General features: G+C 39.8%; 1 protein-coding gene across 2 annotated transcripts in view; it reads right to left on the reverse strand.

The window, feature by feature from the left end:
- The window catches only part of robo3 (roundabout, axon guidance receptor, homolog 3), an 80,883-nt gene that overhangs the window by 64,878 nt on the left and 975 nt on the right, over positions 1-15,030 (reverse strand). For both annotated transcript variants that reach the window (XM_081355115.1, XM_081355116.1), the window contains exon 2: positions 1,378-1,704. In XM_081355115.1, the coding sequence (XP_081211241.1) occupies positions 1,378-1,704 (327 nt within the window). The remainder of the gene's footprint in view (positions 1-1,377; positions 1,705-15,030) is intronic.

Here is a 15,030-nt window from a genome sequence, read left to right on the forward strand (position 1 = left end):
TGAACTTACAATGAACTTAGAGTTTTGAAACCGCAAGGTGGCTGTTTGGCCCCAGATATCACTAATAAATGAATCTGAAATGTAGGTTAATGGCTTTGGTAATATCATCAAGCAGTGAGTCCTATAACTAAATGGAGATATTGTTCAAATCCAATCTGAAAAATCATTTTTCATTTTTATTTTTGATATGGAAATATGAGAGAAATCCAATTTTCATTGCTTTTAACCTCCCCTGATAAGAAAGAAGAAATCAAAATTTAACTAAAAAGAAATCCAATCTGAAAAAAACTCATTGAGAATGAGAATTACAGTAATATTATCATGCAGTAAATAATTGCTATTTATAGCTTTGGAGAGCTGCAACTTCAATAAATTCGGTAGACATCAAAAGTAATATTGCTGTTTTTGCTTTCCCTTTTAAATAAAAATATTGCAGCAGGCATGATAAATCACGCTGGAGCTCAACATGGAGGCTCAGATCCTAATTAGACAGCTGAGTGTGACTGAATTGCAAATACGTTGGGTTTTAAAGCATTTTGCAATAGTAATGCACAAAAGAGGAATTTCATAGACAGGATTTATGAGTAGCTGGAGACCGAATCTGCGTTCTGGCTTTGAATTGTGTGAGAATAGTGCTATTCTTTCCAAGCAGTGCCTGAACATGGGGACTATTATGTCTCGCTGATATCTCAGACCAGATGGTGAAATACTCGAGCAGGTGAAGGATCTGTCCTTTGACGACGACATATAAGTTCTGCAGGTCTACAGGCCACCTAGAAACGATTCTGTATTACAAATCACAGAGCGATCGCTCTAAGGTCGCATGACAAAAACATAACGTTGCAGAAGCATAATGTAATTGGCGATAATCTAATGACCGAAATCAAATAGTGCCATCAGCATTTAATTAGTGTGTATTGGATATGGCGAGCCCTGCTGCTAAAACCTGGAGCCATTCCATGAGAAACACTGAGATGCTGGTGTTTTTTTGTTTTTGTTTTTTTTACTAACATCTGTCACCTGGAAGCAGCCAGCATTACGCTCCTCTCTTGGCTATTTCTGGGGTTGAATTTATCTCGAATACCAGCTAACATCCATCTACATTAATACCACAAATCAGATTACCTCCTCTAAAACTAACAATGACCTCAGTGCTTTACTCCATCCAGGGACGATGGTTATGGGCCGCCGCAGCCAGTGAAAGACTAAACAAGATCGAGTGGAGATGGAGGAGAAGGGAAAAAGATGAGGAGAGCAGGACAAAATGGGAAAGCTTTATAGAAGGGAAAAAAATGAGATGAGCACTGCGGAAATTTGCAGGAGAGATTGAGGAAGAGGGCATGAGGCAAGGATCAGAGTACAAATGAGCTGACTTACTTGCGACCTCCAAAGAGGCATTACGGCTGACAGCTTCGCCCAAGTAATTCCTTGCTACGCACACGTACACCCCTTCGTCGGGCTTGCTGCGCCTTCCGTGAACTATTCGGAGAAAAAAGAGGGAGCCGCTGGGGAGGAGCATACGGTGGGAGCGCGGATCCTCCCGGTCTGTTTCAACTCGCTCGCCATCTTTATACCACTCCACCGTGGGGGTCGGCCGACCTTCGGCCTTACAGTTTAAAGTGGCGGGTTCACCCTTGGAAACAATGAGGTCTGAGGGGTGTTCGACAACCCGTGGCGCAGCATCCTCCAATCTGGGTCGAGATCCTGTAAGAGAGAATTGGTGGTCACTATTTGCATTACGTACAATTGAAAAAATCTGGTATATAAACAATAGCAATATATGCAACTCAAAGCAACACACAATTCACGTGCAGTTGTGAATCTTTGACAACGATTGACTGATTCATGATTCACTGCTTTACAATTTGACAATTTTTGCTATTTCTAAATAGTTCAATGTGATTCAACACACAATTCGATTAAATTGTAATAAAAACTTGATTCAGTTTTTTTAAATTTCATATTTATATGATCTTTGGAGAGAGCGGAGATTGGGAGCATTTCTGTGGAGGTGATGGTCACTAATTTAAATATGCAAAACAATTCCATAATGTATGCATTTTTTTATTTAATATTATAAATTATATAAATATTATGAATACTGCATATTATTTGAACAAATAACAATTGTGTTTTACAATAATAAGTGTTGACCAACCAAAATAATAATAATTTAATAGCAATATGACCAACAGGAAATCTCGCTGGTCTAAAATCAAGGTCCATATAACTGTAAATTAAACATTAGGCCTAAGTAAGTTCTGTCATTGTGATGTCAGGCAAAATTCTCACTGAGTGTGGACAGAAACTTGTCACGAGGTTAGGAAACATTGTAAAAATCAGTATTAATAAAGTAATTTGACTCAATTTACTCTAAGCATAGAGCAAAAATTTTCACTTCACACCAAAAACCCTTCTATTCCATTAATTCCAGTTGGAGGTTAGCCAAGAAGATGCACAATTTCAGATCCAGCACCTGCTATACCAATGCCATCTTTACAAGTTGATTATTCATGTCACTGTTGACAAGGATGTAAAATACAATTTCCGCCTCAGCTAGGTAAAATTAAGGCGTTATACATATGTATTGCTCAATTGCACGTTATATCAAAATTACACGCTCTAAATTCAACAGCTATCAAAGAAAACAGACATGCATTTCAATCCCGCAGCAGCTGGAATGCCTGGATATGTATAATTTGTCTTCTGTTTTAAGGTGCATAGGAATTCATGCTGACTGCCAAGGGTTTTTTGTTTCGCACAGTTGTTGGGTGGGGGGACCGGTGGTATGGTAATTCAGGTAGGCTTTCAGAAAGCTTTGAAATTGCTTTTCTCTCTCCCAATTTGAATGACAGTGTGGTGGTGGGACAATTACGGATGAATAATAACAACACAAACTGATTTCTCAACAAGACTAAAGAATTTCAGCCATCGGGAGATATCTGGGGATGAAAGTGAGTCATTGTGCATGGTGATTTTGGAAATAATTACCGATCCCGGCGGCAACAATTATAGTGGGGTTTAAAATTCGTGACAGGAGAGTGGCTGTGACTTCCAGCAGTCAGAGAGAGGGATGATGAAAACATCCTTCAGTTGGAGATGAATAATGTGTGATAGCTGTAACAAAAAGCTACAGACATCCCCCTGGGAAAATGTCCATCACCGCCCCAAAATCCACCAAAAGTTACACAGGATTACGTTGAAAAACACACTAATGCATTTTGTGCACATAGAGATAAAGTCTAATCTAACAGTCCTCTGTTTATACTAGGAACCTGGCATTACAAAAAAGTGCTTTCAAGGATTATTTCTTACCATTCAGATCTGCAAAGCTTTGCTTTATTACTTCATATTCAGTCAAGTGAATAAACACCCTCGGGCCAGAGACTAATGCAACTTAAAACAAACCCATTCCCAACCACTTTACCATGGCCATGAATAACATGACACAATGACCTTACAGTAGTAGTACATTGGGCCCCGTCCACGAGAGACGGCAAAGGCCAAGCCGCATGCTTTGTGTTCACCTCCGAATCCCCAGGACTGTTGCCCTTCTACTCTCTGAAAACAAAAAGCCCAGTGGCCCCGCTGGGTTAAGGGAGCGGAGACCGCCAGGGTTTGGCTAATAGCTTTTAGCGGACACTTATGGACTGCCGAACAGACTGCGGTTGGTAGGGGGTGGAGGAGAAACAGTGGGGTAAGAATCCAAGAACAGACTTATAAATAAAACAGGCCAAACACTCTCGACCTGCCACAGAAGAGATGTAAGGCAGGGAAAGAGATGGAAGCTAACTGAGACTGAGCTAAACAGCTACTAACATAGCAGCTACCTCCCCTAAATGACCTCTGGAAAACCAGAGGGACATGGGACAGGTTAACAGTCAGACCGAATGTGCATACAGAAGTGGAAAACAACATCTGGAAAGCTGATTAATCTCTCACCCTGAGTTTTCCCCGAGTTCCCATTATGAGGTGCTAGAACCGGTACATGAACAACAAAAACAAGTCCAACGATGGACGTTTGGGGGATTTTGACAAACCTAAGGACTCAAAGAGAAACTATGTGGTCTCTAACCCTGTAAAAGAAATCAACCCTTGGGGAAACAGTGCACTTTAAAGCAGATAACACATTTCCAAGAGCATCTTTTATATAGCTAACACTTGGAAATGAACATTAAAATGTCTCTGGTACAGACGAGGTAGGAAAGAAGTGCTTAAATAAGGAAGTGAATAAGGCAGAACAAAGGTGATTTAATTTTAATAACCTCGTCACAAATGGCTGCTTCGCTCCACTGTGAATTGTGGGAAGTGCTTGATTTCTGGTCGCTGAGTGAAATAAAACTGAGACAATCTTGCCTGCATTAATTATTAATGGTGCTCGCCAAGGCAAGTCAATCTTTTTGAAGTCACATACTGTACGTTTTTACTACAGACATGATACTTCAATCCATGCGGCTCGAGAAGGATTACATTTCTAAGCGATCAGACTTATGATTTTCACATACCAGATGAGAATATGCCCCCCAAAATTACCATAAAATTACATTGGAGGAGGAATCTGAGTCATATGTAGAGGCCAGACAGAGCAACATGCCAACAACCACTCAGAACTAGGACTTTGTGCTTTCTAAATGCCTTTTACACTCCAGTTCAATTTTACAATCCAGAGTATGTAAAATTCTAGGCTAATTCTATGCTACATCAGTAGCACAACTTCAGTCCAGCTGTTAAGGATTAAATCCAGTAAGTGCAGCTTAAATTAGAGCATGTCCTATCTGGAAGAACCTATAAGAGTGGCAATCTCGCTGTATGACACGCTAGTAATGGTTCCAGCAGTTAGATTGATTCGGGCATAAAGGGAGGTGCTCCAACTACAACTCATCTGCTCTTAAAGGTATCGAGCCCTTGTACTGTAATAGGGGTTTGACCTTGTTATGTGAAGGAAGAGGGGAGAGATGAGCCGGCTCTGGGAGGAAATACATGGCAATCCTTCTGATCAATCCCAAGGGGCTTTTAGCGCTAAGAATATTTATCTCCAGTGTTGGGGGGAGGAAATAAGATCTCTAAACACGGTCCAGCTAAACAAAGACAGATGATGCAAGCCGTGTTGCAGTAACAAGAGGTGCTCAGGGAAATTTTCAAAAGCTGATTAAAAACAGCAAGTGCAGTGACATATGCAAATATTCAAAAGTCTTCCAAGAGAAAGTGTCAATGCCAAAGGATCTCCATGACAACCGTACAAAGAAAGGTCAGATGTCAATCTAATAATTGTCTTCTTTCCTTGAAGTATGTGTGAAAACCTGGAGGTCACAAAAAAGAAAGATAAATTGAGTAGTTCTAAAGAAAATTCAGAAAATTATTTGTGCAGGACAAAATTAGTATAAAAATGTATACAAAAGTGTTTGATTTTTTTTCCTTAGATGAATAGGCCAAGTTTCAGAGGAACTTTGATATCTAAAAAATTTTAGCAACGTGTCAAATTTTGATATTGCATAAAAGCACAAGGCTTTGATACTCTAACCAAAACTTTAACACCAAGACAAAAATGACCAACTTTTCTTTCTACCAACCCTCATCTGCAATTCTTTTGAGTGGCTTCCCGCCCCCTTAAATAGTTGATTATTTTACAACCTCACCCCTCCTTTTTTCACTGGAATCTGGGAATTGATTTGCAAATGTGCACTCATTACCCTAAGTTAAATTAAGAAGTGGGGGTGTTCCTTCCGACACTCTTTCTTAACTGATCTGTTTTTTTGCATTTACATACAACAAAGGGGCTCTTGAGGAAGAACACAAACCCGGGGTCATAAAGCTGTGCTCCTTACTCCTGCGGCTCCTGACAGTGAAGCCGGTCACATGCAAAAAGGAAATCAAATTACACAGGAGGGCTGCTGTTTTTTCTCTGGGACGAGTGTGCTTCTGCCTGAATCAACCCTGCGAGGTGGGGACCGGGATGGATTAAGTGAAGTGGCAAGCACAGAAATTCCATGACAGCTTTAACAGAGCAACTTGACACCTTTAGGGGTTGTGGCAAGAGCTGCTTATGTGTTTCCTGCTTAAGAAACAGCAAAAGATGTTGTGTTTACTGCAGGGGATGAGGAGGATTTCTCATTCCAACAGGAAGAGACAGCATCGAGTCATGGAGCCTTAGCAAAATAAAATCTATGTACCATTGTGGGTTCAGAGGCTGTGTGTCCATTACATGAGCTTTGATGTTGTTCAAAAACAAAGACAAAAAAAATAGGCCCTACTCCCTTTGTGCAGCCTGCATACTTGTATAGAAGAGATTTAGCATGACTTTGCCTAAAAATTATAAATCCAAAGGGGACTGGTTAGTATATGAATAATAAAATAATAATAATAATACAGTGCAAACAGAAAATAAAACAGAAAATAATCACTATAATAAAATTAATAATTAAATATTCTAATACATAATATATTGTGTGGTTGTTCAATTAATATAAAATCGTAAAACTGCATGTAAAGATTTAGAAAATACATTGTCTAATATAGTTTGAGTATAGCATGTCAACTACACACTTTTTTATTTTTGTGAGATGAAATGCCTTCCAACTTTGATGAGAACTGCACAAAACACTTTGTGATATAAAACCCAATCCTAAACGCTCACTCTTTAGTGCAAATGGAACTTCCTGACACATCAGATCTTATCTACAAGCTAAGGCTCATCTAGCCACTCCATTGCTTTAAGAACCTTCTCACTTCACAAAATAAACAGTACTTCAAATGAACCTTCTGCTGGGCAGTGGCAACGTCCAGCAGAAGGTATTGATCCCTCTGTGGATTCCCAAGAGTAGACTTGCCGGAAAAGAGGAGGGGAATAAATACGATTCTTTCAGCAGTCCGACCTGTTAGTGAGAAGCTCTTTAAGTCCTGACCCTAAACCCTGCGATCTCAAACACCACTGAGCTCTGAGTCGCCTCAGGTGATCAAGCCATGAAGCGTAAAAAACAACCTCTTGGTCACCCTGTACTTGCCAAACTAGCTCATTCCTTTAGTGTGAGGGCATTTCCAGAACAGGCTGCGAGGAATCTAAAGATTGTAGTATCCTTTGCTTTTCTCTGGGAATGGCTGTCTCTTTATGCAGTCACATACTCGGATATGTATCAGTACTCTGAGACACTTTCGCCTGGGTTCATTCAGATTGTACAAACCCTCTATGAAAGCGGTACAATAATACCACAGTCTGTTTCCGCTGACCTCCGGTAATTCAAACTCTCCTGGCCAAAGAAAAACACATCTGGAATACATGTCAATGGCATATCGCATATCTCAAGGGGGGCTTCGGCTTTTCCATAGAGAAAGAAGTAGAGAATAAAAGATAAATTGTGCATGGTGGCGACAGTGGAGCTCTGTCCCAGCTGCTCTGTGTTGTCTGGACCTCTTCAGTGCCCCACTAATGGAAGCGACCTGGTTGGGGATAGCATACCAAGACTTGGTTGAGATAGCATCAGTTTCCTGGTCCTCCTAGCAGTGAACCACGTTCCGCTGGATTAATCCCACCTCGCACTTTCTGCTTGACCCCAACATCACTAGGTGAGGCCCACACAGAACCACAAATTTAGCAGGAAGTGAAGTTTCAGGGTGAGGAATCGGACTGTAAAGCAGATCTAGATGTTTTGACAAACCTGATCTTTTTTCTGCCATTCACACCAGTCGCTTTTAAGCACAAGTGAAGTTCCCTCAGAAGACCGCCTCGTCTCCTGATCCCTTAAGACTACCATTTTTCAGCTTCAGGTCAAATTCCAGTGAAAAGGTAAAACAAAGTATAAGCAGGCTTTGAAGTCATTTTCTTCTCATCAAAAATGATACAGCCTCTTTAAAATTCTCTCAGTCTTCAATGGCTGAGCCTTCAATCGAGAGCCGACCTGACTATTCATGAACTGGATCTTTGAAAGTCAAACAGACAAAGATGAAAAGGACTAGGGCGTAGTCTGCACTGTACGGACAGGCTTCATGTTAAATACATGCTCAGGGAAAGCGTGCATGGAATGCGATGACGATTAGGCCTATATTCAACATTTGTCTACTCCCAGCACAGCGGGAACTCTGCATATCTCCCCCTGAGGTCCAGGAGATAACGTATCACATTCAGGATGTGTTCTTGTTGTGCTGATGGCTGATGATTGCAGGAGGAAATGACCAAAATGAGGGGTAGGAAAACCCCTAGGCTTCCCTTAGCACTAGACCTAACCTGTGAATGTTTCTGAAGATCTGCAACATATGGCACTGCACTGGTGAAATACACAGCTGAATCGCTTTCAATTAGTGATTCACACATTTAACAGGTTTAACATTTAAGTCAAGTGGTGCTTGCAGAGATGGTGGGTGTTTTGCATAAGAATGACTCACTGGGTTGGTCATGAACATGAGCGGTCCAGGCATGGCTAGATTGAAGACTGACATGTAAGAAAGGAAATAATTTCCTTCTTGAGAAAGGCACATGAGATAAAAGACTAATTTAGGACTGCATAAAAATGCTGTGCATTCAAATGCTGACAAAGCGAATGCATAGCTTTAGCAGCTAAATTAATAAAACTACTTTCCATTTTCAGATTGGAAACAGAACAACAACAAATATCAGACGAGTACCACTAAAGCTACTGCTAGGGAGTGCAACACTGCCAAAGCATGAAGGTCTGAAACGGTGTAAAAAATATATATATTTTTACATATATTTATATAAAATTAATCAAATGTTTGATTTGAGATAAAAGAGAATTCCCTCTGGGAGCATTTTTGCCCTATTTTGGGTAACTGGGGCATTTCTGTCACTTTTGTTGGCAGTTTTGCCCAGAGCACTGGTTCATTTCTCACTCTGGTCTGAGAGTTAGAGACTGAGACCAAATACACAACATTTTAGTGTTGATTTTCATTTCTTAGTCTCTTTATGGCAAAAATCATCATGAGAAAACTTGCTAACTAATTTCATTGGGTGACAAGACTATAATGTACAACCACTGTGACAATATAACTCTCAAAAAATCTGTTTTTGAATGCAAAATTTAAAAATGGTTTAAAAAAATCTCTCTATATATATATTTTATAAATTAAGTTTATCAGTGACTGAGTTCCGGACTCTCGCTAAAACTCCTGTTATAACAAAGTCCAACAAATGTGAAGACTAACTTGTAAGACTAGTCTTAGCAGTTTATGCAACCGGTCCCAGGGGTGCATTATTGCATGGGCTTCCATGAGCTGAAGCCTGGGGTATTGGCTACAGGCTGCTGGAATAATATTTTTTTAATAATTCTTTACTAAAGTTTATCATTGGACGTGACGAAGTCTTGTAAATGTAAACATTCAAGCGCTAGAAGACGTTTGAATGTATACATATGCAAGAGAATGCAATGTGCAAGATACTTAAATAATTCGGTCGCACACTGTTTTCTGTGCGCTCAGAGAGTCAATTTTCACGTAAACAAAGTCGTGAGTCGAAGTAATTTATAGGGTGAAGACTATGCACCGCAGTGTTATTTTACATTTGATCATTCAATTTCTGTACCTGAATACTGTTAGATTTATACCTGAAAATCTTAAAGCCATGTTTATTTCATTTGTTTCATCTTTCTGTTATATTTATTTGTGCTATTGCTTGTAATTAATTTATTTGTTCTTATTTTATTACTGACTGTTTCCTTTTCTTTATAATAATGTTTGAACTTTACAATTAGGCAAGTAGGTTTTTCTGTGGTTTCGAAAATTTCACTGGTAGGCCTATCTTAAATTTTGGTGGCTTATTTATTTTAATAAAATATAACATGGGTCAAAACAACAAAAGCTTTTTTAATTTCTAATTTATTTTAATTTAAATTTATGACAGTTTTAATTTATTTTATTTTTATTACATTTTTTTATTAGCATATAACAAGTATAAAACTAACAGAAAAAAAACTGCATAGTTTCGTGTTTTCATGACCTAACCAGAAAAAAAGCATTAAATCATCAAGTCAATTTCAGCAGGGAAGGCAGCAGATTCCTGCTGTACTAGAAACTATTTAGCTTATAATAGAGCTGATAATATCAAAGTCTTGCCACACGACTATGGAGACAAGAACAACAGCCTGTTAACACTTCAATCACTCCGACAGAGACAAAGACAAAGAACACTCACACACCAATGAAAACATTCACAACATTCTTTGCATTGTACTCAAGGACCAATTCTAGCTCTGCCAAGTTGCGATTTTGATCTACACGGCCATTAAACGACAACCGTGCACGTAATGTCCATGCCTAATAGCCCTCTGAACCCGGCAACTGTTATTTACTGAAACAACACAAAGATCACGACTGATGAGGATAACGGGGAGTTAAAGCCAAATAAGAGCAGAGGAACGAAGTTGAACAGCATGAAAAGTGTAAACATTGGTGCCAGGAGGGGAAAGAACGAGAAAGCAGTGTGTGTTAATGAAGGTAATCTAATAGCAGTGCCCATGCAGATAGAGACTGAGTCATTAAATTGGAGCTCCTGATGAGAGAGCACACACTGCCCCGGGCCCTTTTGTTTACAGTGTTCCCAACACAAATATATATACACTATTAGACGGGTCTGTTTGCATCAACTAGTAAACAGCGAATAAAATACAGACCAGAGGTCTCTGTTTCTCCAAGGACAACACAGTTGCACCATGTAAACACTCAAAGCACAAGCCAGCTGTTTAGGAGTTGGAGTGAGTTGTTACTCAGTGTGAAAATGTGGTAATCTTGGCTCAGCAGGCCCTGATAATGAGCATTCATACTGTGTTGTTTGTCAGAAGGCGTGGATCTTAATTTTTGTGCAAAAGTGATCCGATAATCAAATGAGTGGCTGAGAATTTATGCCGTGGGAATTGCATGCCAGGCCTGGATACTAAGATTCCTTCGTCTGGCTATGTTAGTGTTATGTTGCCTAGACATGCAGGTGGCCCCTGCAGTGCCCCACGGCTGCCCACAGCTTCTTTCCACACAGATAAACCGCAGAACCCACTTGAAACTATCCAAAGTCGTCAACAAGCTTATCCTAATGGGTATATGTACATGTTTAAAGAGCGAGGAAGTATGAGTATGCAGGGTCTAAAAGTTAAAATGCAAGTAAAAATTGGCTTTGGCAAACAAATAAAAATCTATCTATCTATCCATCCATCCATCCATCCATCCATCCATCCATCCATCCATCCAACAAGTAAATGTTTAACTTAAATTTCTGTGTAATTAATCAGTATATTACTGTGAAATGAAAATGTTGTAAAAATTATGTCACAACAATCTACCTTCGAGAGACAGAAAAAATAAAAATAAATCATGAGGGGTTTAGGGGGGAAAAGTCCAAAAAGAGGATTACTGTGATACCATGCTGTTGGATTAGGAAATCAACAAACAAATGCAGCTAATGTATGTGTGTTTCAAAAGCTTAGCCTACTAAATAAATGTGCTTTTTAAACTCAAACACTGTATACACACACACACACACACACATATTCATACATAATGTACATACATGCATGTACACACACACACACACACACACACACACATATATACATACATCAATAAAATATGCATCTAATATCTGCACATACAAAATATTACATGTATATCTCAGTAAGGGATGGATTAACAAAGGTCAGTAAGGTATGCTATTTTAGTTATATGGTTGGATGATGGATGAACAGACAAGAATGCTGAGGAGAAAAAACAATGCAACTGTTACAGCCTGACAAGTGAAACATTTGATACTGGAAAGATCCCATGAACAACCATGAACTTCCTTGAAATATTGCTGATACACTTCCTACTATCGAGTTATTGGATGGGAAAGAGAATCACCGAACCACTGCTGTAGGGCATGTCAATATCGAAGTAGTGAGAAATTTTCTGATTAAAAAGAGCGGAAGCTTCATTTCTAAAGAGGGAAGCCAAATATCAAACCCCAGGGTCAGTGTGCCAAATTGGAAAAAAAAACTTTCATTAATGAAAGATATAATCTATAGGCCTAGTCATTTAAAAAGAGAGTCAAAAGCAAGTTATGTACTTTTCCCATTGACAACATATCTATGAATTTGAATATTGAATTATGTATATGCAGTTGTCCTGACAATATCTCTCCTTAAACCTATTAATCCTTGTACAGTATGCATGCTACTTTTTCGATCCTGATTTCCACAACAAGTTTAACAGTTTGAGCATCTGAAAACGTAGTAAGCAAGCCACTTCAAGAAAATAGATGGGTGTTAAAGGAAGCTGAAAAGGTAACAAATTATAATCCAAACTACTATTCACTTATACCCCTTTTCCACCAAAAAAGAACTGGTTCAGAACTGGTGCTGGTTCAAAGTTGGTTCAACTTGCGAACCTTCTCAGAACCTGTTTGTTTTTTCACTGACTAGAGAGCTCAGCGACCGACGTCGTTACGTCACGGTGTACGTTGCCATATGTCTTAGCTTTCGCCAACTTTAAGCATAACAATTACAATGGCGGACCAGATTGTCTTTCTTCAAATGTTTCTCCTGGCTTTGCGATCCTATATTGGGGTCAGAAGAATACGTTTAGAACACATTTGTGCTGCTCGTCTGGATATAGACGGAGGTTACGTTCGAGAAGAAGTTCGACAATAACCCCGCCCCTAGCCCCCGACGTAAGCATGACGTGGTAAAAGAACGGTTCTAGACCAGCAAAGAGTTGGTGCCGCTTTGGAACCAATTTTCCTGGCCGAGAACCGGTTCTTTGGCTGTCGAAACACAAAGAACTGGTTCGCGAGTAGGCACCGGCTCCGAACCGGCACCAGCACTGTCTTGGTGGAAAAGGGGTATTAGGGACCTATAGGCAACACTCAAGGAGTTTAGTTTGGCCCTTCTGATTCTTCATATGGTGCATCCCATTTTTAACACTGCTTTGAGGGTCACCACAGTCACTGGAACTAATGCGTAGGGCCATTAAACTGTCTTCATCCTTGGCCAGAGACACAGGGTTGGACAGATTGATGCCAAGGCATTGTTTTGTGTCCCTATTCACCCCCACACAGCCACGCCAGCCAGAGCCAATGTCTTTAGGGTTCAATTCATACTTCCTGTCAGCACTAGACTCATAAAACCAGAGCCGTATGTGCTTCTGGCTTCCTTTCTTGACCAATTAAAAAGCTTCCATTAGCTCCACAAAAAGGAGGCGATAAAATTGCGCTATTTTAGGAGATGAGTTACAAAAAGTGCTTCTAATCAAAGGTGTCACTTTTTAAACCATACATAAATGGTTTATTTGAACATTTGTGGTGCAGCTAGTGTTAATTCTTAAGTAAGATCTCAGCGGAAACAACAAAGGAGTGCGGGAAAGATATTGCCAAGCTGTTTTGTCACCCGGCAAGGATCCAGTAAAGAGCGTGACTGTGCCGGGACAGAAATCAGACTGAGACATCAGAGCATGCTCAGTAGGAGATGCGGCATTTATCTCCCTCCTTATTGACAGCCTCTCGACAGCACACTGTTTACACAGAGGAGACAGGGAGTAACTGTGCAAGCGAGAGGGAGACGCAGACTTTTCTGAGTCACACCTCTCATACACATGCGCGCAAACATGCCTTGCTTCTGATCTAAGGAGCGACGACAGTCCTGGAGACGCAAGACATCAAAATAAGCTGTCACGTATAAAGGAAAACCCTAAATGACACACTTTACACGAAAAGTCGCAGAGCTTTCTGAAATGCTGCCAATCATACACTGATACAGAATAGGATGTAACGGCTACAGATACTTGTATTTGCATCATGCAAATGTGTTAATCACAAATACAAAATAAATGTTGTGCTTAAAAGACATTTTCCACTAAGGTTCATCTGGTTAAAGTGTGTCATTACCAAATGAGTCAAAGGCCGGCAGTCGTTAAATGCACGTTTGGGGACAATCCGGGAAGAGTCGACAGCTGTTTGTGGCTGTTTAAAATGACTTCAAAAGAAGCCGAGTAAACACACGTCCTCCTCCAGTTACAAATGCAACAGACAAACAACAAATACACAGGAGTCACACTCAGAAAAGATCAGGCACCTATAATGACAATGTTGAAGAGCAACTCAATGCCTTTCTTTCAAAACCCTTATCAGGTGTGAGAAGGTGAAAGGAGACAGCCAGCGGATCTTGCCACATACCTGCAGTCGATTAAGTCAGAGGTGTGGGAAAAGAACGGGAAGACGCGTGCCGCTAAATTCAACTACACCAAACTAATCCAGACTCACTTTTTGATGTTTTTTTTTTTTTGAGCCTGTTATAGAGAATGAAAAGGGTTTTAGTTTGACCAGATCTGCTCATGAAACAAAAAAAAAGCGCAGTTATTGACAACACAACTGAGACTGGACTATAGATCTGGTCAAATAAAAGCTTTGCGTGTCATTCCATCCCTTGTCTGGCGGCTGTGCTGCCCTTGATTCAGTGGCAGATTTTGACGGCGGTTATATTGGAGGACAGATCTCAGAGGCAATGTTTACTGCCCCATAAAACAAAGCTTCTGTTGGCCAGCAATACCTAAGCATGATTCAATTCAAACTATGCAAGATTGTTGTTCTATAGAGCCAGGGTTTGCAACCAGGGGTCCTGAAGGTTGCCAAGGGGGTCCAAAAGAACACGCACACACACACACACACACACACACACACACACACACACATATATAAGTGCTTATCTAACATCTAAATTTCTAACTACAGATCTACCCTTCGTCCCTGAGCTGGCTGAAAATCTGCAGGAATCCTTGAGACTGTAAAGGTTGAAAATCCCTATTACAGTGTGAAAATGTGTTAATTAATTACAATTTTGAATATAAAATAGCAGTTTTTAAATATTTTGCTCTCTCTCTAAGAGAATCCTCTTCAATTGAAGAACTGATCTGTCCTAAAGTGCATTTACTGTAAACTGGGTCAACTGGTCTGTTTCGACCATATGTTCAAGTATAAATACCATGTATTAAGAATAAATAAATAAATAATCTGTTTACACTAAAATTATTGTATATTTAAGTTATATTTCTATTCAAATAGATGAG

The sequence above is a fragment of the Scardinius erythrophthalmus genome (assembly GCF_964197995.2).
Source record: "Scardinius erythrophthalmus genome assembly, chromosome: 23".
Taxonomy (NCBI): Eukaryota; Metazoa; Chordata; class Actinopteri; order Cypriniformes; family Leuciscidae; genus Scardinius; species Scardinius erythrophthalmus.